The sequence below is a fragment of the Accipiter gentilis genome, chromosome 3 (assembly GCF_929443795.1).
Source record: "Accipiter gentilis chromosome 3, bAccGen1.1, whole genome shotgun sequence".
NCBI lineage: Eukaryota > Metazoa > Chordata > Aves > Accipitriformes > Accipitridae > Astur > Astur gentilis.
In genome coordinates this window covers 19,312,987-19,336,736 of record NC_064882.1, presented here as the reverse complement: position 1 = coordinate 19,336,736, position 23,750 = coordinate 19,312,987, and the positions used below count along the sequence as shown (strand labels likewise).

Below are 23,750 nucleotides of genomic sequence, written 5' to 3'. Positions count from 1 at the left end.
CTTACCACAAAATACGTTCTGGATCATTATTTTTATAACAAATTGTTTTTAAAAGCTTTTAGAAATTTAGAGGATATTGGTTTAGGGCTTTTTTGGTTGGGTGGGTGGTTTTTCAAGAACCATATTCACTTTGTGAGAAGTTAGCGACATCAGCTTCTGCCCCCTACAATTCATGAACTGAGTACAATGTAGTATTTGGGTGAAAACTGTGATTTCTTTGACAGACTGAGGTAGACTTGTGTTGTGCCTCTGCTCTGGAAGGACAATGCGTAATTCAGAGTTATGTGAAAAACTGTATTCTGAATTTTCATCGAGTGATTTGTTTGTGCAATTCTAAGTACAGAAGCTGCTGTTCTATGTTTACAGGATTTGTGCTCACTTCAAACCACCAGACAACGCAAATTTTTCATTTTGAAAATTCTGGAATTTATGCAGAAAATTGAGCAATGTAAAAGTGTACCTAGTAAGCCGCCTTTGAATTGTTAGGTATGTGTTTTGTCTAGCTCATATATGAATTCCTCTGTCTTTTGGCTCACATACAAGCAAGAAGCTTGTTTTGAACTTGGTAGCTTTCTGTAATCTGCGTTTTGCTACAAAGTAACATCTCCAATACTAGTGTGAATGCCATCTTTTTCTTATTTTGGTAAATAAAGTTAAGCTAGATTTACTTCTATTTGGTGGCCACATAATAAAATTTAACCCGTGAGGCTCACTATTAGTTGTTTATCCCAGCATAGTCCCCTATTTTGTAATAAAGCTAGTAGATGTTTCCCCCTAGTTAGCTGACCTACTTATGTGGAGCTGGCTTCGCACCTACTGCTTCTAAAATGTGATCCCCTACCCCTCCTTTCATTGCTTTTTAGTTCTGCAGTCAAGTACTGTTTGCCCCACACCCCTTCAGGAAAATAGAGCAGTGTCAAAATCACAGGCAATTAATAGCCTTTTGTGCTTCTCTTTTAGTGGGTTTCTGTAACACTCTTTTTTTTTATTAAAGTATTGTTTATAATTAGCATCATCATATTGCAAGACTCAAGATAGAAAATATTGTTTCTACAGTTCTCTTGAGTGAAGGTATGACAGCTCCTTTGGTTTTGGTACAGAAGTGCTAGGTCATGTTTTATTTGATAGTGTGTTACCCTCGAGGAGTCTGATTGCCATGGTGAAGAAAAATAAGCGATAAACATGTAAGGAGGCAGAAGGCTCTAGTTGCTTATGCTGCTGAAGTCTCAGGGTGGCTGCAGAGCACGCAGTTTTGATCATTTAAAACATCTTTCTGAGAAAAATGTGGGAAACAAATATGACAGGGATATGTCTTCAGTTCTCCCTCCTGATCTGTAAGAACAGGAGTAAACTTGAGAATTTTTTTAATTTTAAGTAAACCAGATGTGATGCGAGGTTGCTTTGATTTTAAAAAACAAAGCAAAAAACCCACCTGCTCTTGCCTATATGCTGTTCTGTAGTACGAGGCTGACACCTACAGGCAGTCTATCTGTAGTCTTGTTTCAGGAAGATGAGGCTGGGATTTGGGTCCTCTCTGGAGTATCCATGTTTTACACATAACTTCATGGGAGAGAAGATGTTCTCTGCTCGAAGAGTTAAAGAACTGAGAGGAGCAGATTCCATTAGACTCACTTTCCACAGGTTTGTTTTATAATAGTATTTTCAGCCCTGGTATCTCACACAGTTGTACTGTGCATCACTGTCCTTTTTACGCTAAATTATAAGCTCTGTTGTGACTACGTTAAGCACCTAGAGGACACAAAACATAACTGTAGTGATTAAACTAATTTGCAGATCTTCAGCAGGATTTAAAGGAACAGGTAGCTAAAATGATTCCTTACCAGCAAAGTGATTTTTGAACTTGGTGCATTGTCCACACCTGTTACAAACAGTGAATTAAAAAAATAATTAAAAATATTAGCTTTGAAAGCTAGAAAGCCTGAGATTCTCTGTGCTGTGTGGCACTCTCACGAGACCCAAGTGGACTATATCTGTTACAAGACTAAAAGAAGAAGATGCTTCTATTGTAATCTGAGCTCCTATCATCAGCATAAACATAGATAATCATCTAAGTCCATTTTCTTTTAGAAAATTATTTTAATACCTTGCAGAGATAAAGCTTAAATGAGAATGTCATGTGATGCCTTCTCCCCCAGAGTGTTCAGCCCTCCTTGCTTCTTTTATATTATCCTCGAAAGCTTACTTTTGTCAGCTACAGCAAGTGAGATTCAAAAATTAAGCATATTAGGGATGAGTGGTATATGTCTTACTGAGAAGGTGACTGTGTGGTCCATCCTCAGTGTTACTTGACTTTTGGTTATCACACATAACATGCAGAATACAAACTAAGACTTCTGTTCTGCTCTTTTCCATTGGCTTTCCCATGATACACAATCTCGAGAGTGTAGCCAAAATTGCAACTTTTCACAGCCCTGCTATGAGAGGCTGTTTAAAAACCTTGCTAGTACAAACAACTTAGTCTAATGTCAGACTACTCCCCCCCCTCCCCCAGCCTGTGGTCTCAAGAAGCCTGACACCAGCTACCTCCATGTTCTTCCAGCACCAAGGCTGTGAGAAGAACCATGTGAATACCTGCCACCCTGGCCCCCTCAACTGCAAAGTCAGTTTGGGAGATACTTGGCGTAATACATTTTTCAAGTTTTCTTATAGCTATGTCCATTGATAAAACTGAAATTAATGGAATAAATTTCATATGATTGATAACTCCTTTCTGAAAACACCAGCATTTCTTGGTCTGACATAGCTATTTTCTCGCTAAAAGCGTTTGGTGAAATTAGTCAAGTAGTATACTTTTCTGTTGGTTTCTACATAAGCTTGCTTTTTTGCATTCAAGGAAAAAGCATTCATAGAGCAATTTAACTAGTTTCTTTCTATAAGAAGGACAGTTAATTTCTTCAAAAACACTAAAGTGGTCCATGTTAGCCTTTGGGGCTTTTTTGCATGAGAACTCTCTATGTAGTAACAGGGAGGTGAATAAGGACGCTTGCGTTCCGAGGTGTTCCCTGCCTCTGTCCTGCCAAGAGAAAAAGGGAGCAGGTCATCGGTGACTTGACTTGGGACTCTGCACAGTCTTGCCTGCTTAAAGCCGCATAGGTGAACAAGAAACGTCTGGGCTGTGACGTGCCGGTGGCAGCAGTGTGGTCAGGGGGATGGGCATGCTGGGCTTTCCCTGGCCTCCTGCTCTTCCCGGGCAACCTGCCTTGGCCATGGACAGTGACAGGCTGCTGGGCTGGACTAGGTGCCCCCTGCTCTAACCCCAGCGTCACTGCACTTTCAGTCACCTATATTTGTCTTGAGGCACTCGTCCTAAGTTTTTTTTGTTTCCCTTCAGACATTAATCAGCAAACCAACCTGTACAACCCATTACAAAAGCTTAGTTACCCGACTGATCCTTACCTCCCTTTTACTCAGCAGGGTTAATACTGCCATATCATTTCAGAGCTGCTCCTGCTCTCTCTGTGCTTCAGAGGGGTGCCAAAATGCTGACGGGAGAAAGCGATGCTGGACCTGGCTCTGGATTACAAGGAGTTTGGTTTGCATCCTGTTCAGTGCTGAGGGTAAGGCCAGCTGCACTGCTGGCTGATCGAACCTGGGACCTGCTGAACTAAAGGAGCACTAAGTAATCGTTCTTCAAGCAGAACTGTTTGTCTTAACGAAGAGCAGCAGGACAGGAGTATCTTGTGCCACCTTAAGTATATCTTCATCGCTCTCCTCCTTTAGAAATGAAATTTTGTTGACGCACATGCTGCCATTTTGAGTCCCCTCTCAAAGAAAAGGGGAATGGGGGGAGATCAGGCAAACCCTCTGCTCGTCATGCTCTGCCTCAGCTCCTTATGTTTCTCAGCTCTACAGTCATCCATTTACCCCTGCATTTACTCACCCAACCACTAAGCCCAGAGCAAGGTTGTATTGTTTCTGTTCATCCATTCCCCACAGGGCTAATGCAGACACATAAAACCACTGTTAATGCTGCTTCAACTGACCTGTCTTCAAAGGAGTTATGAAAACCTTGTCCTGATTCTCATCCTTTTAAAGCCATGCCTGGATGTCAGTGACAGCAACACGACGTCCCCACCGTCTGCCTCAGAAAGCAGCCCGGAGCATTCCCCTCCATCCATGCCCAGCCTTGCTGGCAGGAACTGGCAGCTCCTGAGCCTGCACGCGATGCCCGAGCCTGCACAGGCAGCGCAGTCACGGCCGCTCCCTGAAACTCCCTCCTGAGGGTGCAGCTGCGTAGCCAGAGCAGCCATTGCTAACATCACCCACCTCTCCCCCCAGGTTGCTGGTGCAGAGCTAGCACCGTTCAGTCTGTGCACACAGCCCTCCTGAATACCTGTGGGATCCAAAAAAAAAAAAAAATGCATTATGGTGCACAACGGGGCTATAGGAGACCCTCCGTCAGCTCCCTGCTCTGATGTACACTTTTGAGGACGCTTCATGTATTTTCTTGAGGCTCAGTTCATCATCACTGAAGTAAGTACCAGTCTTTATAACTCACATGCTGGGAGCGAGGGGCAGGTGCGCTGCTATTTAGAGAAAGGGTCAGCGAGTCAGTTCATATCTTGTCTGATACAGTGGGGTAACTTAAGAACAGAAATTTGGTCGACCTCAGTTTATAAGCCCAAATGTCAGGAAGCAGATAATGTCTGTTGTAAATGTCAGAGTTGAGGGATTTTTCTTTTCCCTTTGAAAAAAAATCAGCAAAGATTTAGTTGCTATATTTATGCTGCCATTCACACAGGCTCAGCTCCACTGAGTGTGAATGGTATTGCCCCAGTACACAAATGTACTGTGGGAATATTAAAAGGGCCTTGATTAAAGGCATGGGTCTGGTAAAGCTCCCAAGCCCAGCTCAGCCCTCTCCTTCAGCAGTAACGCAGCTTTCAGTAACACAAGGCCCTGCTAAGGGCTGGCAAACTCAGGCTACTTTCTCCTGAGCAGAAGAACACAGGAATTTAATTGAAACCTGGTGGGCTTCTCACCTTTGTGATTTATCTCCACATGAAAACTTGCCCAGGGCAGTGAAATACAGCCTTCTGCAGGCACTTGTACCTCTCTAGCCATCAGTGCCAGCCTTCCTGCCCAATGGCCCACTGTCAGGAGAAGAAATGGAAAAACTCCTTCTCCAAAAACACCTTGCAACCTATTACTCAAAGCTTGCTACTGCATAGCAGGTGCTACAGATTTCTAACCCTTATTTTCCCACCTTGACAGAGGTACCACGTCAGCTTAGAGCTCCTTTCTGTGGGCTGAGCGCCTCAATGGTAGAACTGAAGTATGAAAAATAGGTGGTTGTCGTTAGGAGGCTCAAACCACGTACCCTCTGCGGGGCCTTGGCTCAGCCCATCTCTCCCACTCCTTGCCTGGGTCATTCTTCTGTGCTGCCCTCCCCATCCCAAGTCTCTCAAGTTTTTTTCATTAGCAGATTCTATAAGTGTGTTCCCACTTTCTGCATCCTCCTCATTATGAAGATAATTAAATAACATTAATTACCAAAGCAAATCACTGAAATCTGCCTACCAGGAACCTCAGTTCAAAATTCAAAACAACAGATAGGTTACATTTATAGCCCATTTATGCACTCTTTTTAGCCCTTCTATTTTACTGTCTTTCGTGCCTTTTTTACTCCTATAAATACTGCTGGGGTTTCTTTTTTTGCTCTCTTTGTTTCCTTGCCCGGACTCTCCAGACACTAGAGGGAGGTCTTGCTTTCTCTGTGCTTTTCAGTCCAAAGTTCAGTCTATCAGCTTCAATTCACCACATCGTCCTGAACTTACACTAAATTGTCCATGAGCTCCTGAACGAATTTAACAGCTGCATTCACACCAGGAAAGCCCCAGGTTGAGAGAAGACCAAGCCATGCACAGCTGGCTGTAAAAAACCACCTCTCATACAGGTATGTGACTTTATCTAAAAGAGAAGAGAGAAAAATTCAGCCTAGCTTTCCTGCACATCACCTTTCTTAGAGATGCCAGACTGCACCCCAGGTTATATCAGTGACTGCTCCAGTGCCAGTTTTGATATTTTAATCTTGTCATCTAGATTTTATGATTTGGGACTTTATTTTTCATATGTATCACAGAGCCTGAAATATCCCCATTAGGCTTTTTACTCAGTATCAGGTAGACTTAAACCTCCTGAAACGTTTAAGATTTCAGAACTATTTTTCCCACTGATCTGGGTTTTCCCACCTAAATATGTAGCACCGCACAGCATCATCTCAGGACTGTGGGATGTAAAAAGGCTTGTATTGAGCTACTCAGAACTGGCGTGGATTACACGAGACATACACTCCTCTCCGCAGCAGGTCCACCTGCAGTTAACACAGCACTCGAGTACAGCTTACCTCTAGAGCAGCACCACTGAACAACTTAAAGTGTAGCAATGAGCCACCAACTCCCACCGCCACCGGCTCGGATGTGAAATTACTTGGCGGGGAGTTGTAGGAGCCTGTGTTGCACAGGGAGCGCTTCAGCTCTGGGACAACAGCAGTGACTGCAAACTGATGCCATTACTACTCTGCAATGGGGAGAGTGGGCCAGTCTCCTTTTCCGCAGAGCCTGACTTCTCAGGGCTTCTGGATTTGGGCATCTGATCCAAGAAATCTCCTGGGAAGAGCTCAGCTGCAACCTGCATTTTCACACAAGCGACAATGGAATTTGCTTTTGGTATACTAGTGCTCAGTACATTGGCTGCCCAACTTCTCTTACTGTTCGTTATGCCCTTAAAATTGAGGTTTTGGTTACTTAAGGTCTTTCTAAAATCTGTCCCTTAGTTCTCGGATAATATCTTGCATTATCTAGTAAAGGTTGAGATCACTGCCAAAAATCTCTTGAATTTGAAAAGAAAAGGACCGGGATGCTAATGGTGAGTGCCGGCATGCTGCAGGGACGAGGAGGGAGCAGCCATGAGCTGCAAGGCAGCCTCTCCACCTGGAGGGATAAAACTGCTTGGACGTCTTCACTGTGCCACTGAATCAAAGGGTTTAAAGAAGTCCGTACAATGAAATCTCCGTGCTTGGTTATTGCTGCTTGCTGGAGGAGCGCAGCAAGTCGTCCTCCCTGCAGAGCCTCTCTGGCAGCAGAGTTCATACGTGTCTGTAGAGACTGAGGGTGGCTGCTCACAGCTTACAGCATGTCCTACGGAGTCTGTCAGCAATACTGCTCAAATACGTCAAGAATCTACAAGTGAAGATTGATTCTGTGGGTATTTAGCAGTTGTAGAGACAATTTTTATTTTTTTTTGTGATGAAGGGATCACACTGTACATGTTTACTCCTGGGGAGTAAGGTACCCGCTGGAGCTCAGTGCACTTGTCTCCAGTGTGCAGCTTTGCCACTATCTCCAGTGTGATCTCGAGCAGGTGCGTTAATCTCAGTGCATTACTTCTCCAGCTGTACATGAGCATGAGACTGTAATGACCCTGTATCTTTGCACTCGATAATGAACTCTTTGGGGAATGGGGAAGGACAGAAACCCCTCCCTAGCTGGATTTGCCTAGCACCTAGCATTTGGGGACCTCTTTGGTTTTTTGGGGGCTCTTCTTGGTGTCAGTTAGAAGCAATTTGCTTTGCAAGGAGTTCTGTATTTCCATGGGAAGTGGCTACTCCATTATCTCCCTGTCCATCCCTGGCTCCAGTTCACCACAGGGCTCCCTTGCCTGGTGGGGTTTGGGCAGGGTTTGTTTGGGTGGACGTTCCTTCTGGGCCTGGGATTACTGCACAGTACGGCTCACAGCTGGGTGGCAATGCTGAGCACTGATACCTGACATACCTCTTCGGGTAGCTACTCTTACGGTCCTGGTTTGCATTGACTTCAGCAGCAAGACTCTCCTACTGATCATTACTCAGCATTTAGGCTACCCATGTATATATGGGTAAAGTATTTTATTTAGAAATTATATGTGTAAAAAAGTGTATGTGTCATAAATGTTATATATTTACTACATTAAAATAAATTCAGTAATATTCCTAATCTTTTGCTTTCTGACATTATCATGGACTGGGCAGACGTAAGGAGCTCTTAAAGTGGCCGTTTTGTACATGTTTGTTCCGATCTTCTGTTCTTCTTGAATCCTTTCACCCTGAAATAAAGGGCTGACTGCTTTTCATTCCCTCCCCCGACTATCCCATCTTAAACAGCTCAGTCCAAACCCTGTTATCTGGCAGGCAGCATGCAAGATGCTGCCATCTTAATAAAATCTGCAAGCAGTTCAGGCCGCAGACTTCAGTTCTGGGCTGCAAACCCTGCCTGACGTTTCCAGCTTGGCCAGACCCCAGTGATCCCCAGCGCGCTACCAGCAGCTACGACCGCAAGCGCAGTTACGCCACAAAGAGACGTGAAGTTTTATCGATACCAGTGGGTGTCACAGCCCATTCACAGAAGGTACCAGAGAACCGGGTAAGCGGAGGCCAGGAGGAGCTCGGCGGGGTCGCCCGGTCCCGCCGCGGCACCCCAAAGCGAAGTCAGCCGCTGCCGCTCACCCTGCCGCGCAGACGTCTGCCCGACCTTCCCTGCGGGATCGTCGCTGCCTCCCCAGGCTGTCCAGCCCTTCAGCATCACTGTTTTTGTTTGCCCCTTCCGTATCTAATCTGAGTCTCTCTTACAGCAGCTGCAACCCATCGTACCTCCGTGGACTTGTGAGGTTATTACAAAGAGACTACTTTCAACTAGTGGTAGAGTGGACACCTCAGGCAGTAAGAAACATCCTCCTGGCTTCACCCCCGGCATTTCTGCTTACACACCCCAGAAAGGAAATTAAAAATTTTGTTGACGAAGGCGTTCACGCTTTCATCCTCCTGGCAAATCAACAGGTATACAAAACCTAGGGTACATCTTCCGCAGCTGCAGCGACATGCAACTTCTTCTGATACCATAGGTCAAAATTCAGAACATTCTTTAGGTTATTAAAAAATGTCCTTCTTTATCGTGGCTTTAAAAGTGCACATAACACAGTGCATCAAGGCTATTTTCATGGGATTAATATACAACATTACCTAAGGCAAGTTTTAAGAGATTCCTATTAAGTTCGAGATTTATTTCTTCCCATTTGCCTGAGATTTCTTCTAGACAGCTTGAGATTTAATTTAGGTAATAGTACACCTATTTTGAAGGGCTTGCTTACTTGTTGATCAGCGTTACTGATACTAATTTTTATTATGTGGTAAAAATTTGGCAGCAGGACAAGAAGCATTTTTATTCTGTGTTTGTACAGTATCTAACACAAAACAGTCTTAGTCCACATTCAGGCACCTTTGATGCAGCGATACAAATGGCAACTGAGTGCAAAGGGGGTTTTTTTGTGTAACCTGAGATAGAATATCGATGCTATTAACTCATATCTTTCTCATGGGGCTCACCATTAACATCCCTTTTAATATGGAGAAAGCTTTGGTGGGAGAGGGATGTAATTTGTCTTTGGAGTGTCTTTCTTCAATTAAATAAATACACTATGAAGCAACTGCTGCTGTAGGTATTAAATTTACTTCTGCATTTTTTGACATTTAAACTATTCTGTGGGACAATACAGTCATTTACTCTGATCCGGCATTTTTCTGCAAAACCCAAAATACAGATTTTCTAGGCACAAAACCACATTTGTGTGATCTACCTCCGTATTACCTCCCTTGATTTATGTCCCTAACCCTGACCAGGTTCCTGCACAGGAAATTAAGAAGGGGCTGGAAGCCTCAATGGGAAATGGAAACCAATAAAGCCAGCTGGATCTGGGCCTGCAACTGCACATGCATCCTTTTAAAGCCCCACCATTTATCAGGTTGTGCACATCCCATTTTTAGTGTTCTCCCTGGCCTCGATGACGCCGCTGTCCCCTCACTGCCATCAGCGTCCCCTCCACACCTTCCCCCCACTCTGCAGATGCTGAACTGGCTGTTTGCAGCACTTGCAGGGAGGTAAATTAGGGCTGCAACATCCAGGACCTGCCTGTCTCTAAAGTATGATGAAGACCATCTGCCTGTGAGAGCCCGTGCAACGCGAGACCTATGCCGGTGGTGCAGAATACCATTTGACTTTTAAAACTGAATCCAGTGCCTTCAGAGGCAGCCTCATCTCACCTCCTGTCCCTGCCTGGCTGGACAGGATGCTAATTTTGGCTCTTCTGGACCAAGGCATACATTAGTCATCAGGTCATTCATTTTATTACGACTTTGCATCTTAATCCTGATAATACTCCAACTCCAGAAAAAGACCAAATGGCAACACAAGGGAACAGTGTCTGAGGCGGAATTATTTCTTATTTGAATTTGGGTAAAGGTATCTCACATAAAGGCATTTTAATTGCTTAAGGAAAAAAACCTGCTGCTAGTAATTGTTTTACGGTTGTAGGGGTAGAACTGCCTCAACAAATGACTGTCAGCAATGAATTTACAAAACCTGATTTCATCTCCCTTCATGCACCAGAAGCCTTTTTTCTAATGGGATGGTTGGCAAAAGATCTCTTCACCTTGTTGTTAAAAGGCAGATCACGCAGCCTTAAACACTTAGTTCTAATTATGAATTATTGGAACATTGCGACCCGAGTTATCATGCACTTCCTCGCTGATTAATGGTCTTCAGTCATCTTAAAAATAAACATGGGGGAACACCAAGTATAACAGGAGGGTTTTATTATAATAATTTCTGTCCTTGACTGCTAACCCAGAGCTTCAGTGCAAGGATCTGTCCCCAGCCTCTCAGAGAGACTGAACAGATAGCGGGGACACAAAGGAGTCAGCACAGCTGAATAATGAGGCTTGTGCTGTTTCCCTTCCACACCACTTCAATTTAATAAAATCTGGGAGGCTGTGAGCTGCAGAGCACTGCTCCCAAGGGAGGCGTAAATACGGAGTAGAGCTGGACTGAAACAGGCGTCATTTGGAAGAGGAATCCAAGGGAGAAGGGGACAGGACTCCCATGAATGGAGAAATCACAGAGGCAGCAGGGAAGAGGAGGAGGCAGAGGCAGCACAGCAGAGGAAGGAGGAGGAGGAGGAGGAGGAGGAGGAGGAGGAGGAGGAGGAGGAGGAGGGTGCCTGGATGCCTTTGCCACCTGGGCCAAGGGGAAGGGAAGGATGATTTGGGGGGATCCCACCTGTAGAGGAGACAACAGGGACATGGTGATGACTCCTGACGAGGTGCGGAGGAAGGGACACGTACCTAATTTTCCCCACCCTGAAATTCAAACCCTGGGTCTGGTCGAGGATCCTGGCTGTGGGATAAAAGATGCTGATTAATGTGGAGATTTACCGAGCAGGATCAAGCCGCGGCGCTGTGCTAAGGGCAGGACAGAGGGGAGTTTAAGAAAAGCAAGCTTGGGATGTAGGGTGACAGGGCTGAGATGGGGCCAGGTGTCACGTTGAAGCGTAGGAGAGAATCCTGGGAAGGCAGGGAAGGCAGGTCTGTCCTAGCCCTTCTGCACTACAGACAGCTGCAGGAGCAATGAACTAACGGGAAACCCGTGGCTCTTGTGTGTTCTCCACCGACACGGTCCAACCGCACACCGCCTTTGTGTGAAACACACGCCATTTGGGGCAGGAGCAACGTCGATTGGTCAGCACATCCTCACCAAAGCAGTTTCTGTCTGTGTCTGGCTGGGAAGGTTTCTTTGGGACAACTTAATGGCACAGATCTCAACGCTCCATCTTATTTCAAAAATGTATTTTCTCACCTGTTTAGTGAACCAGCTCCCAAACAATATAAAATTTAAAAAAAAAAAAAAAAAAAAAGCCATGAGACTGCTAAGATCTTACAGTCACTGGCTCAGTGAAGGTGAGCTACAGGCGGGGGTGACAAAAGGTGCAAAGTCCCCTCTGTGCTGCTGCTCTTGAGGGAGGGAGAGGCGGCCAGGTACCAGAGAGGAACCTACCGCAGCAAAGGACCAGCTGATGCGTCCTTCCTAGCGCAAAGATAACCATGGAAGAACAAGCAAAATCACCAGTGTCTCTGCACAATTATGCTCCAGTTCCTAACTCTCCTAAGCCACAAAAATAACCGCTCTGGATCTAAGTTATAAATGAGAACAAGCACATGCATTTCACAGAGTTTACCACAAGTTTACCCTAAACCGCATGTAGGGGATCACACAATACCCTTAAGGAATATTTTAATCCAAGACAATGACAGCAAAGATTTTCTTTTTTTCCATGGAAAATGTTTACTGTCCTATTAAGTTTTAAATTTCCTCTTTATTTCTATTATATCCCTATTTATTTCTATTTTTATTTCTAACCTAGGTGCGCAGCAAGTAAAGTAGAAACAAAGGGACTGTACATCCCCTGGAAATCAGAAACCACTCCTGCTAGGTCTCACCTGAACATCTCTTTCACGGCAGTATTTTGCCCCAGCTTCTTTGGCAGCAGCACCACTTCAAGGTGCTGACTGAAAGCCTTCCATCCTCCTGGACTATCCTCCGGAGGCCTCTCTTCCTCTGCAAACGCCCGGCACAGCTCCACAAATCAGCCAGCACGGACATGCAGAGAGGCAAAGCATGACTTACGGGCGGGTGACGCCATCCCACAGCAGCTGAGCTCCGCCGCTTCCCGCAGACCCGGGCACAGCACGCAACGAGCCGGGGCGGGAGGAGCGGGGAGCTGAAACGGACACCGAGCTGAAGTGGGAAGAGTGGGAAAAGAGGGGGTGACCACCCTTGGCTTCCTCACCCCACCCCATCGTCCTGCTTTTATGTGGTGCTCACAACCACAGCGTGCACGTGCGCCTGAAGTGCAGTGCGGTCGGGATTTAGGCTTCCAAGTCCAAGACCGTGATTTATCTATAACTTGCTCGGGATTTGCAAACCAGCCCTTCTTGCCCGAGGCTCCTGAGCGCGTGGAGCAATGGGCGTAACAGCTGCACACACCGAACCTCCTCTCACTGCCCCAAATTCAGCACAGTGCACAACACCCACAGTGACTTCCCTCGGGGGGCCACCGCGGGGACCTCGCTGCATATGCATAGTGATTGCAATTTTATAACGATCCTGGGCTATGCCAGATGCTTTTAATCTCTGGCAGGAGAAGCAAGAGATTCAAACAACGTTTCCATACGACGTGCAGGAGCGGTCACTAGCTGAGTGAACAGCAAGGTCGCTTTGCTCATTTCTTAGAGCACTGTCAAAATTCCTTACAAGCCTATCCTCTATTTTTCACCTTTGATTCCAGTTAAATAAAGGGAAGGCACAAAAAAATCCTCTTATAAAAGAGCAAACAAAATTCCTAGTGGTTGAAGGACTCCTGCTACTCTGGACTGCTTTATAGCTATGAAGGGAACTAGGCCTTAAGCCTCATTGTTTCAAAGACTATTCATATCAGAGATATAACTAATGATTAGAGATTGTTTTAGATGTAAATAATAGAATGCAGGTGCTTATAAAACAATATGCATAAGCTGCTTATTTGTCCCTTGTGCAGCCCTCACCATGTCTGGCTTAAAACCCAGTCAAGCTGAATCAACAGGAAAAGGATCATAGATCTTAGACCTAAGACATAAGAATAGATAAGAGTAAGTGATTAACTTTGAGTAAGATGAATTAATAAAACAACCTGAGTGATTCGAGTGATTCTCAGAAATTCAAAGGTGATTTCTGATGTGTAAGAAGATAAGTGATTGTGGTGACCGGAGACCTTCTGCCTACGACCACTGACTTCAGAAGAACTGGGACGAGACAATAAGAATCAGCTGAGACAGGAAAATGTATTGGGCTTTTGAAACCACTGGAGAATAGAGAACTGAGAGTTCATGGAAGAACACCTAGAACTTCTTTAGGCAAATCATCAATTGCATATTGTTTTGTAAAATTGTATATATATAGGAGGTGTTTTTGAGTTATCTTTTGCCATTCACTGCGGTGGTGGCCCCACTCTGAGTTGTTAATAAAGCAAACCTAGAGAAACTCACATTTGAAAATACTTTAACAATAGCACCGGTGATCTCCTGTGGAAATCAAACCGCTCCTAAGAATAACCTAAGGCAATATTATTTATAAAGGTTACAAACTACAAGCAGCTCGTATTTCAATGAGTCCTTTCTTTCTCTCTCCCTCTTTTTGCTCTTTCTATCTCTTATCCTCTCGCCCGTTTTTCAACAGCAGGACTAACGAGGAATAATTTGAGAATGATATATGACCGGGTTTATTTGCCACATCTTTTTATATTCAAATAGTCAATCTGTTGCTTCCAGTAATAGCAGGTAGGCAGTATGCTTCCTCCTGCCCTCCACAAAAGAAAACAGAGAAGGAATTAGCCATTGATTCAGATACATCGTGGTGTGCACTACATGTGAGCTGGCTGCCTTGCAGGCAGATGCTGCAAAACTACTCGGCATCACTCCAGACTCCAGACTGTACTTTAACGATGACATATCGGGAAAGCCTGCAGCAAGTTAAAGAGACAAGAACCATGCTCACCAGCAGATACAATATTTTTTCACTCTACGTGCTGGATGTGAAAATATGCCGGGTGCTGGCCGGGGTGACAGAACTCACTGGACAGACAATTAGCGAAGCACATCGGCTGGGTTCAGACTTGGCTTTCCCTGAAGTCAGCAGTACTGCTCTTGTTTAGACAGGGAGTTAAGTTTGAATTTCAGCTGATAAATTTTAAGAAAAATCTCAAGAGGTCTTGATTTGTTACAAGGCATTCATAAAATTTCCCACTAGAAATGCTATAGTTCAGTGACCCTTGAAACCGAAGTTTATGATGACTGGATGGGCTCTGAAAGAGGACACATCTGCTTCATGGTATCTAGGTTTACTGAACTCCTCCTATAACTGCCTATACGATATATGTCATACGTTACGACACAAAAATATCTTCCCACGCCCAGCCCTGCTCAAGCAGGGAGTCTGGGGAGTGACACTGGGAGATAAAACAGGAGGCCTGGCCTGTGCCCTTCACACCTGCTCGATAAGCAGCCACCTCGCACTCTGCACGACTGACCCAGCCTGGGCTTGCCCACAGCGAACCCCGCTTGGTCACGCTGCAGGGAAACCGCACGGGCATTGCTTACAGACCAGGGAGGGTATGATAAGCAAATGACCTGCATGTTGTGAAGCCAAATATTGGCTACATGAAAGACGAGAGAAGATAGAGCGGTGGTTAAGACCTTAAGAAGCACAATAAATACAGTGAAAGCATTTTTTCTGCATATGCAGACCTGAAAATTAAGTCCAGAGAACACTGTTGCCTCAGAAAGCCAACCGGACGCTGCGTTCCCCTCCTCTAGCAGCAGACAGAGACCCAAAATACGAACGAAGTAAAGCAATCCAGGTCCTATTTGGTTGTTCAGCTCTGATGACACATCTTCCCTGCGCTGTCCCTAGGCTAATGACAAGGAAACAAACACGGGCAGAACAATACTGACCTTGGCATCGTACTGGCAAAGTTGCTGTACCTGGGATTTTGTCACTAGGTACTACTTGCAATTCTTGTGTCACCTGTGCCCCAAGTAAGAATTAAAGGTTTAACAAGCAAACAGTCTGTTTTTCTCTTGAATCACCAATGATTTCCACTCGAATCCTGGGACAGCCTAAAATTTTACCCAGATAAATTTTTGAGAATCTTGCTGTCTGACGGAGCTTAAGGCAAGCAGGCGGTCAGGGCAGCTCCCGTAGGCTCTCTCCTTAAATTCGGTGCGTCCCCCTTGAGCTGCGACCTGAGACGCTCCATGCGGAGCAGAGCTGCCGGCACGCTCAGTGTAGAAGCCAAGGGGCAGCGCCTGGGGATGCTACGTGCTGAGTCAGCTACTCCCACCCAGGACTGGTGATGCGAAGCGGTGGCTGCAGCCCCTCTAAATCCTCTGAGTGAAAGAAGAAAAGATGGTTACGCTCCCGATACACGGCCAGTAGCGGTGCCAAGGGCACGGAGTAAGCGTCACCGACATCCATCCTGCTCTCGGAGGCTGCCCTCCTCCCTTGGGAGCTCCTGCCCTTGGGAGCCCAGCCTGGCGTCCCATACGGCGCTTCACTTTTGAAGGAACAGGGCGACACACAATTATTAAACGAGAAGTATGAAATGAGGGAAATGTGAATGTTGTAAGTACAGTTTTATGACTGACAAGACTATAATCGCCCTTGGATGTGATTTTTGGGTGATGGACTACGTTTCTCTCCCTGGTTTGAAGACTTGTGTGCCTGCAGGCTTGCCCGCTTCCTCCACCTGCACTGACTGCCCTGTAAAGGTATCACCTCTCCTTACAAGCTTCTGGGACCCCACCAGCAGAAAGCGGCGCCCCCTCCGACCTCCTAAAAGAGCTTTCCATCCTTTTCCTCACCCATTCCCGCAGCCTTCGCAGCAGCCGGCAACTTGCCTGGGGGGGGGGGAAGGGGGTACGGCCGGACGAGCCTGGCTGTCCCTCAGCAGCGCGGCACCGGCGCTGCCCACCCACACCGGGTGACACCGGTTGACTTTCCGATGCCGCCGCCGAAGTACATCCCCCGACCCCGCGGCCGGAAAAGCCGGGCCCTGCCCCGACCCTCGGGAGGACGCCGGCGGCCGTGCCGGCTCCAGAAGCGGGCTGCCGGCGGCCGCACCGGGGCGGGGGGGGTCCGGCCGTGACCCCCCGCCGCCGCCTGCGCTTCCCTCCGCCGGGGCCGGGCGGCGCTGGCGGCCGAGCTCTGCCCGCCGTCGAGGCGGCAGCGAGACACCGCCCACGCCGGGGGTGGCCCCGCGTGGGTCCGGGGACGGGCGGGCGGCGCCCGCAGCAGACGACAGCCGGCGCGCAGGGACGGACGGCGGCCGCAGCACGACCGGCAGCGCCCGGCCGGGCTGAGCCGGGCCGGGATGCGGGCTCCGCCGGCCGCCGCGGCGGCGAGCCGCCTGCGCCTCCCGCACTGAGGCCCCCCCCGCTCCTCCGGGGCTCGGCGGGGAGCCGGCGGCTCCCGGGGGCCGAGCAGCCCATGGCCGGCTCCGCGCAGCCCCCGGCGGCGGCGGCGGCGGCGGCGGCGGTGGGGGGCGGCGGCCCCGACGGCGGGTCGGTGGCGGAGGGCGGCGAGGCTTTCGGGGACCGCTCCCTCAACCAGGGCTTGAGCGTGCTGGTGGGGCTGGCGCTCTGCGTGACCATGCTGGGGCTGGGCTGCGCCGTGGAGCTGGGGCAGCTGGGGCAGCAGCTGCGGCGGCCCGTGGGGCTGCTGCTGGCGCTGCTGGGGCAGTTCGTGGCCATGCCGCTGCTGGCCTTCCTCCTGGCCCTCATCTTCGCCCTGGACGAGGTGGCGGCCGTGGCTGTGCTGCTGTGCGGCTGCTGCCCCGGGGGCAACCTCTCCAACCTCATGTCGGTGCTCGTCGACGGGGACATGAACCTCAGGTAGGCGCCCCGCTCCCCCCTCGGCCCCAGCCGGCCGGGGGGGCTGCGGCGGCCCCGGGACGCGGGGCGGGTTTGCTGGGCACCCACCGGCGGCGGGGCCGGGACGGACGGACGGGCACGGCGCGGCTGGGAGCCCCCGGCGCCGCTCTCCTGCCTCTCCCGGGGCGGGCGGCTCTTACACGGACCCCGACACACGCCTGCCGCCCCCTTCCCTAAAAAGCCTGCCTGCCCGCGCCCTCGCCGAAGCGGCGGGGAGTGTGTGTGTGTGGGGGGGTGGGGGGGGGGGGGGGGGGGCGGGAGGGAGAAGGGCTCTTGCCGTGAGAAACGCCCCGGCCGGCTGCAGAGTCCCCCTCCCGCGGGGGCTGCGGCTTCTCGGGGCTGCCCCCCACTCCCGCGGGGCGGGCGGTGATCCGGTGTCTCTTCGCCGCTGTCCCCCGGCGCAGCATTATCATGACGGCCTCCTCCACGCTGCTGGCCCTCTTCCTGATGCCCCTCTGCCTCTGGGTCTACAGCCGCCACTGGATCAACACGGCCCTGGTGCAGCTGCTGCCCCTGGGGGCGGTGAGCCTGACGCTGGGCAGCACCCTGCTGCCCATCGGCCTGGGGGTGCTCATCCGATACCGGCACCCCCGCGCCGCCGACCTCCTGGTTAAGGTAGGCACGGCCCCGGGGACACGGGGGACACACACACACACACACACGGACGGACGGACGGACGGCCGCGCTGCGGTAGATGCCCGCGGATGCACTGGCCACGGGGCGGGAGGGGGGTGTCTGACGGCAGTAACCTTTCTGGTCCCTCCGAACCGATGGTAGCTTCACACAGGCATATTCCACTCCTTTAGGTGGAATATAAGGACTTAGGAGCCTTTAAATGAAACGGTGGGGCAGAGTCGGAAAGTGAGGGAAAGGGCTGGTTCCTCCCCCCCACCCCCACCCCCCCCCAGCGCACGGGAAGGCACCCCGGGAGACACCCCAGGGCCCTGGAGCAGAGGCATTCCCAAGCATCTTGCTCTCTTCCCCACTCCCGCTGCGCTCAGGGATAGCGAAACCAACCCACAGGCACAGCAACAACAGGCAAACAAATTAGGTTGATTACTAAAGGAAAAGTGAAGCACAAGCCCTGGCTCTCTAGTTTCCCAGCAAGTCACCCCAAAGCAAGGTGGTGGACGGCGATCTCAGCCCTCTCCTTTTCTGGGATATGATCAAACACCGCCAAGGTCCCGAGCCAGGAGCAAACCCGGAAAGGGCAGTGAAACCATGTTTTGCAGTTTAGACTCTCTATCAAGCCTCCACCTGCTACGCTTATGCTTTTAAACTAATAACCCCCGTGTTGTTTATCAATGTCTGTATCTGTTGTCAGATTTCCTTGTGGTCCCTCTTGGTGACTCTGGTGATCCTGTTCATCCTGACTGGGACCATGCTGGGCCCAGATCTGATAGCACATATTCCTGCATCTGTCTACGCCATTGCGGTGCTGATGCCTCTAGCGGGATACGCCTTGGGATACGGCTTAGCCACCGTCTTCAAAATGCCCCCACACTGCAGGAGAACAGTGTCTTTGGAAACAGGGTGCCAAAACGTCCAGCTCTGCACCGCCATCCTAAAACTCACCTTCCCCCCAGAGCTCATAGGGAGCATGTACATGTTTCCCTTGCTTTACGCGCTTTTTCAGTCGGCAGAAGCGGGACTCTTTGTGCTGGTATACAAGATGTGTGGGAAAGAGAGCTACAAACAAGATACGCTCGGTGAAGAGGAAGACACGGATATTTCCTACAAGAAACTGAAGGAAGAGGAGGTGGCCGATACTTCGTACGGCACAGTGACCACGGAGGAGCACAACTCCATTCAGATGGAGCCGACCCAGACGGCGCTTTAGGCGAGATAAGGAGGCGACACCCGGGAACGAGCGATGCGTGTTGTGCTTGCAAACCGGGCCGGGGCCGTGCTCGCCGCGGCCCAGACGGAGCTGCCCGGCCTCCATCGTTTCTCCAGCCGCTCCCATTGTGCAAGGTGATGTGTCGTTTATTACCGTGACAGTTGTATTTCCTCAAAAATAAATATGAAACAAATTTCAACAACAAAGGAGAAAGTATCACCGCGACGCAAACCAGTAACCGTACGTCTTCGCGCAAGGAGGTTCCTGCCCGCCCGAGTGCAGCAGGAGTGGGTAGGAGGAAGGAGCCGAGCGTTTGGCAGAGGCGAAGCCAACACGGCGCCAGTGCGGACGGACGGGCAAAGCACCTTGCGCGCGAGCATCTCCGTGCCTCCCACCCACTGTAAAAGCATTGTGCTCGTTGTTCTCACCGCAAATACATGGCGAAGCTGAACCAAATCCGTGTTCCCCCCTGATTAATTCCGCGGGGGCAATTAAGGGCCGCGCTGTCTGGTTCACCAGGGGTGCTGTGCTGGGGGTGGGGGTGGGGGGGGGATGCCCTGCCCGAGGCTCCGCACCGGGCGGGGATGGGGAGAAGGGGCCGCCGAGGCCGGCGCCCCTCGGGGGCGGGGGAAGCCCGGCCCCGGCCCCGGCCCCGGCCCCGCCCCGGGGGTATTTAAGGCCGCCCCCCGCCGGGGGTTACCCCGGGTCCGGCGCCATGGCGGAGGACGCGATGGAGAGCTACCTGTACGCCGCCTACCACCCCTACACCTACCGCTACCCGCCGCCCAAGGGCAAGGGGGGGTCGGCGGGCGGCTGGCGGCCGCGGGGCGGCGGCGGCGGCTACTTCTCGGGCTACGGAGAGGCGGCGGCGGCCGCCGACTACTTCGACAACTACCAGCGGGCGCAGCTGAAGGCCATCCTCTCCCAGGTCAACCCCAACCTGACGCCGCGGCTCCGCAAGGCCAACACCAAGGAGGTGGGCGTCCAGGTCAACCCGCGGCAGGACGCCTCGGTGCAGTGCTCCCTGGGGCCCCGCACGCTGCTGCGCCGCCGCCCCGGCCCCCCCGCCGGGCCGCGGCCCCGAGAGGCGGAGCGGGAGCAGGAGCAGGGCAGCCCCGCCACCACCAGCACCCGCGCCGTCCGCTTTCCCCGCACCATCGCCGTCTACTCGCCCGTGGCGGCCCGCAGACTCACCGCCTTCCTGGAGGAGCCGGAGCGGCGGCCGCAGCAGCAGGAGGAGGAGGCGGCGGCGGCGGCGGCCGTCGAGGAGGAGCCGGAGCGGCGGCCGCAGCAGAAGGAGCCGGCGGCGGCGGCGGCCGTCGAGGAGGAGCCGGAGCGGCGCCCGCAGCAGGAGGAGCCGGCGGCGGCGGCGGCGGCCGTCGAGGAGGAGCCGGCCGCGCCGCGGGAGCAGCGGGAGGCGGAGGCGGCCGCCGTGCGGGCGAGCTGGGAGAAGCCCCCCGAGGCCGGCGCCCAGCCGCTGGAGCAGCGCCCGGCCCAGCCGCTAGGGCAGCGCCCGGCCGCGACCCCGGAGCCGCCGGCGGCGGGGCCGGAGGAGGGCCGCGACGAGAAGGCGGCGGCGGCGGCAACAGCGCGGGCAGAGCCGCCGGCCGCCCCCCAGAAGCGGGATCCGGCGGCGGGCAAGACCCGCCTGCGCTTCCAGGTGAGGGCCGGCCCGGGGAGGGGGGAGCGGGGCCGGGCTGGCCCGGGAGACCCCCGCCGCGTGGAGTAACGGCTGTCCCCGGCAGTTCCTGGAGCAGAAGTACGGCTACTACCACTGCAAGGACTGCAACATCCGCTGGGAGAGCGCCTACGTCTGGTGCGTCCAGGGCACCAACAAGGTAGGGTGGGCTCGGATCGAACCGGACCGGACCGGCCGCCCCCCACCCCCCCCCCACCCCACCCCCCGCTGACCCCGGCCTTCCCCCCCCTACCCCCCCTCCAGGTCTATTTCCGGCAGTTCTGCCGGACCTGCCAGAAGTCCTACAACCCGTACCGTGTGGAGGACATCACCTGCCAGGTAAGGGATCAACCTGCCGGGTAAGGGACCCCCTGCCCTGCCCCGGGCCGCCCCCGCCGACCGCCGCCTTCTCCCCCAGAGCTGCAAGCAGACGAGGTGCACCTGCCCCGTGAAGATGCGCCACGTGGATCCCAAGAGGCCCCACCGCCAGGACCTCTGTGGGAGGTGCAAAGGGAAGCGCCTCTCCTGCGATAGCACCTTCAGTTTCAAATACATCATCTGAGTGGGATGGGGGATTGGGTTTGGTTTAGGGCTCTTCTAGAAAACTGCAAGGAAAGCAGATTTTTTTCTTTTTTTTTCTTTTGGTGGTGGTGGGTATTGTTGAAGGTACATGGTGAGGTGTAGCTAGGAAAGCATGCAAATAAAAGTATTGCAAAGCACGCTCAACTGACCAGGTGAGTTTGTGCCCAGCTCGGAGGGTGCATCTTGCAGCTTCTGGAGCTTGCACACGGGAAGAGCCTACAAATAATGTTCTGTAAATCAGTGATGGTCTTGGCGGCAGCTGGCTCAGGACCCTGCAGAACCTCAGGTGGGAAAGGATGTCACTGCTCCTACCCTTTAACTAATCAAATGCTTGAAGTTAACATCAAATTGACATCTACAGTAGGTAGTAGAAAAATCATTCGTCAACAAAACACCTCGTAGTATTCACCTACTGTGCATGCTTCTATTACGTGTAGAAAGTCTCCTGCCCGTGTTCTTCATCTCTAGAAAATGATTGAGAAATCTTGTATTTACAACTAGGTCACTTCCAGTGCAGCTGGTCTGCATCTTGTTTTGTAGACTGAAGCCAAAGAAAGCTTGTGGTTGGCATGTGTCTTCAGGGACAGTTCTCACAAACTGCTGGGGAAGGGAGTCACTGATGTTATGGTCTCTTGGTAAATGCGTTGCCCATTTTTACTTCCACGAGGTTATCGAGAGAAGTGACGCTTCAAAGGCTCGCAGCACGGTACTTGCATCTGCCTGGCTTCCTCTTGTACCTGCAGATGATGCACAAGAGCTGTGCACTTAGTGGTTTACACCTGAAGAGTTTGATCTAGTTACGGTTTAGGTGTCTGCCAGCAGGGAAGGATCAAACTCCTGCACCCTTCTGGGGTCGGATTCACAACTAGGAATTGTACTTCTAGTGGTTGGTAGTAATGGCAGAACCAGTGCGGTTACTTCCAGATGATGTTTTCTGAGGCCTGTTGGTGCTGTCAGTGGTAATGGCCTCTGTAGGGACACCACGCTTCAGCAGAGTTACAAGCTGACTGCAGGACTATAGCATCACCATCTGAGCAGATTCACAAGCTAGTAAAACCTACACACCACTAGTCTACCCTGTAGCCAGGGCATTAGGTAAACTTGGAGGAAAACATACTTTTCTGAGCATGCTAAGATGTTAGTTTTGAAGTTGACCATAATAAAGCACAAAGCCTTTTGCAGAACTCTTGAGGTAGTTTGTATTTGGAAAGACTAATTTTTCTTGGCTATAACAAACTTAACCTACACCTGTACCCAGCCTACTTGAGACTACCCTTAAAGGCTAAATGGGGAACCAGTCTGAGCCCATGCTGTGTAACTGAGTCGGCTCCAGGTGGTCTTGCATCTCTAAATGGGAGTTAGTATATGGCAGGGTAGGCAAGCATTGTCCCTTTTATCAGCAAATGTCCATTTAGAGGGACAGCGAGTGTTAATTCTGTAGGCTTAACTCATCTTGCTGTAGATTCCCGCTTCATTTTAACATGCCCCTTGAACTTGCTGCAGTAACTAAGGCTTAATGCCTCCGCACCAATTTATTGCCAAGTAATTTTATTTTATTCTTGTTCCAGTCACTATTATAGCAGCATGAGGCGTTCTGGGAACAAGTAGACCTACCACCCCCAGAATGGGGTACTGCTTTATTTTGTGCTTCTACCTGAAGCATTTTCCCTTATATCACAGGAAAAGGAAATATCCCTTGCTTTACCAGCTCACTCAGACTTTCACAGTAAGTTCTGTCCTTGCCCTGTTTGACTTGATAAGTACAACTGCAGCTGGGCAGTTTTTTTCTGTTGTGGATGTGTGCCTTGTACTTGCCTGTAAGTACAGTAAACGAGCAGTGGGAAGTCTCCAGCTTGAGGGGAGACACAGCTGAGGCCCCATTGCAGCTGTCTACCGATGGTCTGCCTCAGCTTGCAGTTGCCCCTGTGATCTGGGATGTCCTTATTTCTAAGCATATTTCTCTCTAAGGATGTTCTTCAATGCATTTCCCCCCTTTGCCTTTCCCATTCTAACAGCCAGCTGTAGTCTGTTCTTGACGGCTGCAGTGTGGGAGACTGTGATGAGAGTCTGTGCACCTTGGTGATGAGTTTGCAAAGTTAAGCTCTGCGCCATGTCAGTGCGAAGTCATACAGCAACTCATAGCAATATAAGCAGTCGAGTGCTTCCTATTTATACAGATGTCCTTGCAAGCATTGCTTTGAGGACTGCTTGCTGTGACTATGGTGACGCTTATGCAATTACTATCAGTAATAGCCCAAAGTGAAATCTAGTACAACTTAAAGAGTTGCCATCCCCACTAA

At 50.7% G+C, this 23,750-nt stretch overlaps 2 protein-coding genes across 2 annotated transcripts; both read left to right on the top strand.

The window, feature by feature from the left end:
• Positions 1-16,709: 16,709 nt before the first annotated feature.
• SLC10A4 (solute carrier family 10 member 4) lies at positions 16,710-19,636 on the top strand. Its single transcript, XM_049834380.1, has 3 exons — positions 16,710-17,311; positions 17,755-17,965; positions 18,675-19,636. Exons 1-3 carry the CDS (start codon positions 16,908-16,910, stop codon positions 19,188-19,190), a joined length of 1,131 nt encoding a protein of 376 aa, XP_049690337.1. The 5' UTR covers positions 16,710-16,907; the 3' UTR covers positions 19,191-19,636.
• Positions 19,637-19,905: 269 nt separating this feature from the next.
• Positions 19,906-21,471, top strand: ZAR1 (zygote arrest 1). Its single transcript, XM_049791194.1, has 5 exons — positions 19,906-20,429; positions 20,559-20,850; positions 20,936-21,028; positions 21,133-21,207; positions 21,287-21,471. The coding sequence occupies exons 1-5, from the start codon at positions 19,906-19,908 to the stop codon at positions 21,428-21,430; spliced, it is 1,128 nt and encodes a 375-aa protein (XP_049647151.1). The 3' UTR covers positions 21,431-21,471.
• Positions 21,472-23,750: the final 2,279 nt, after the last annotated feature.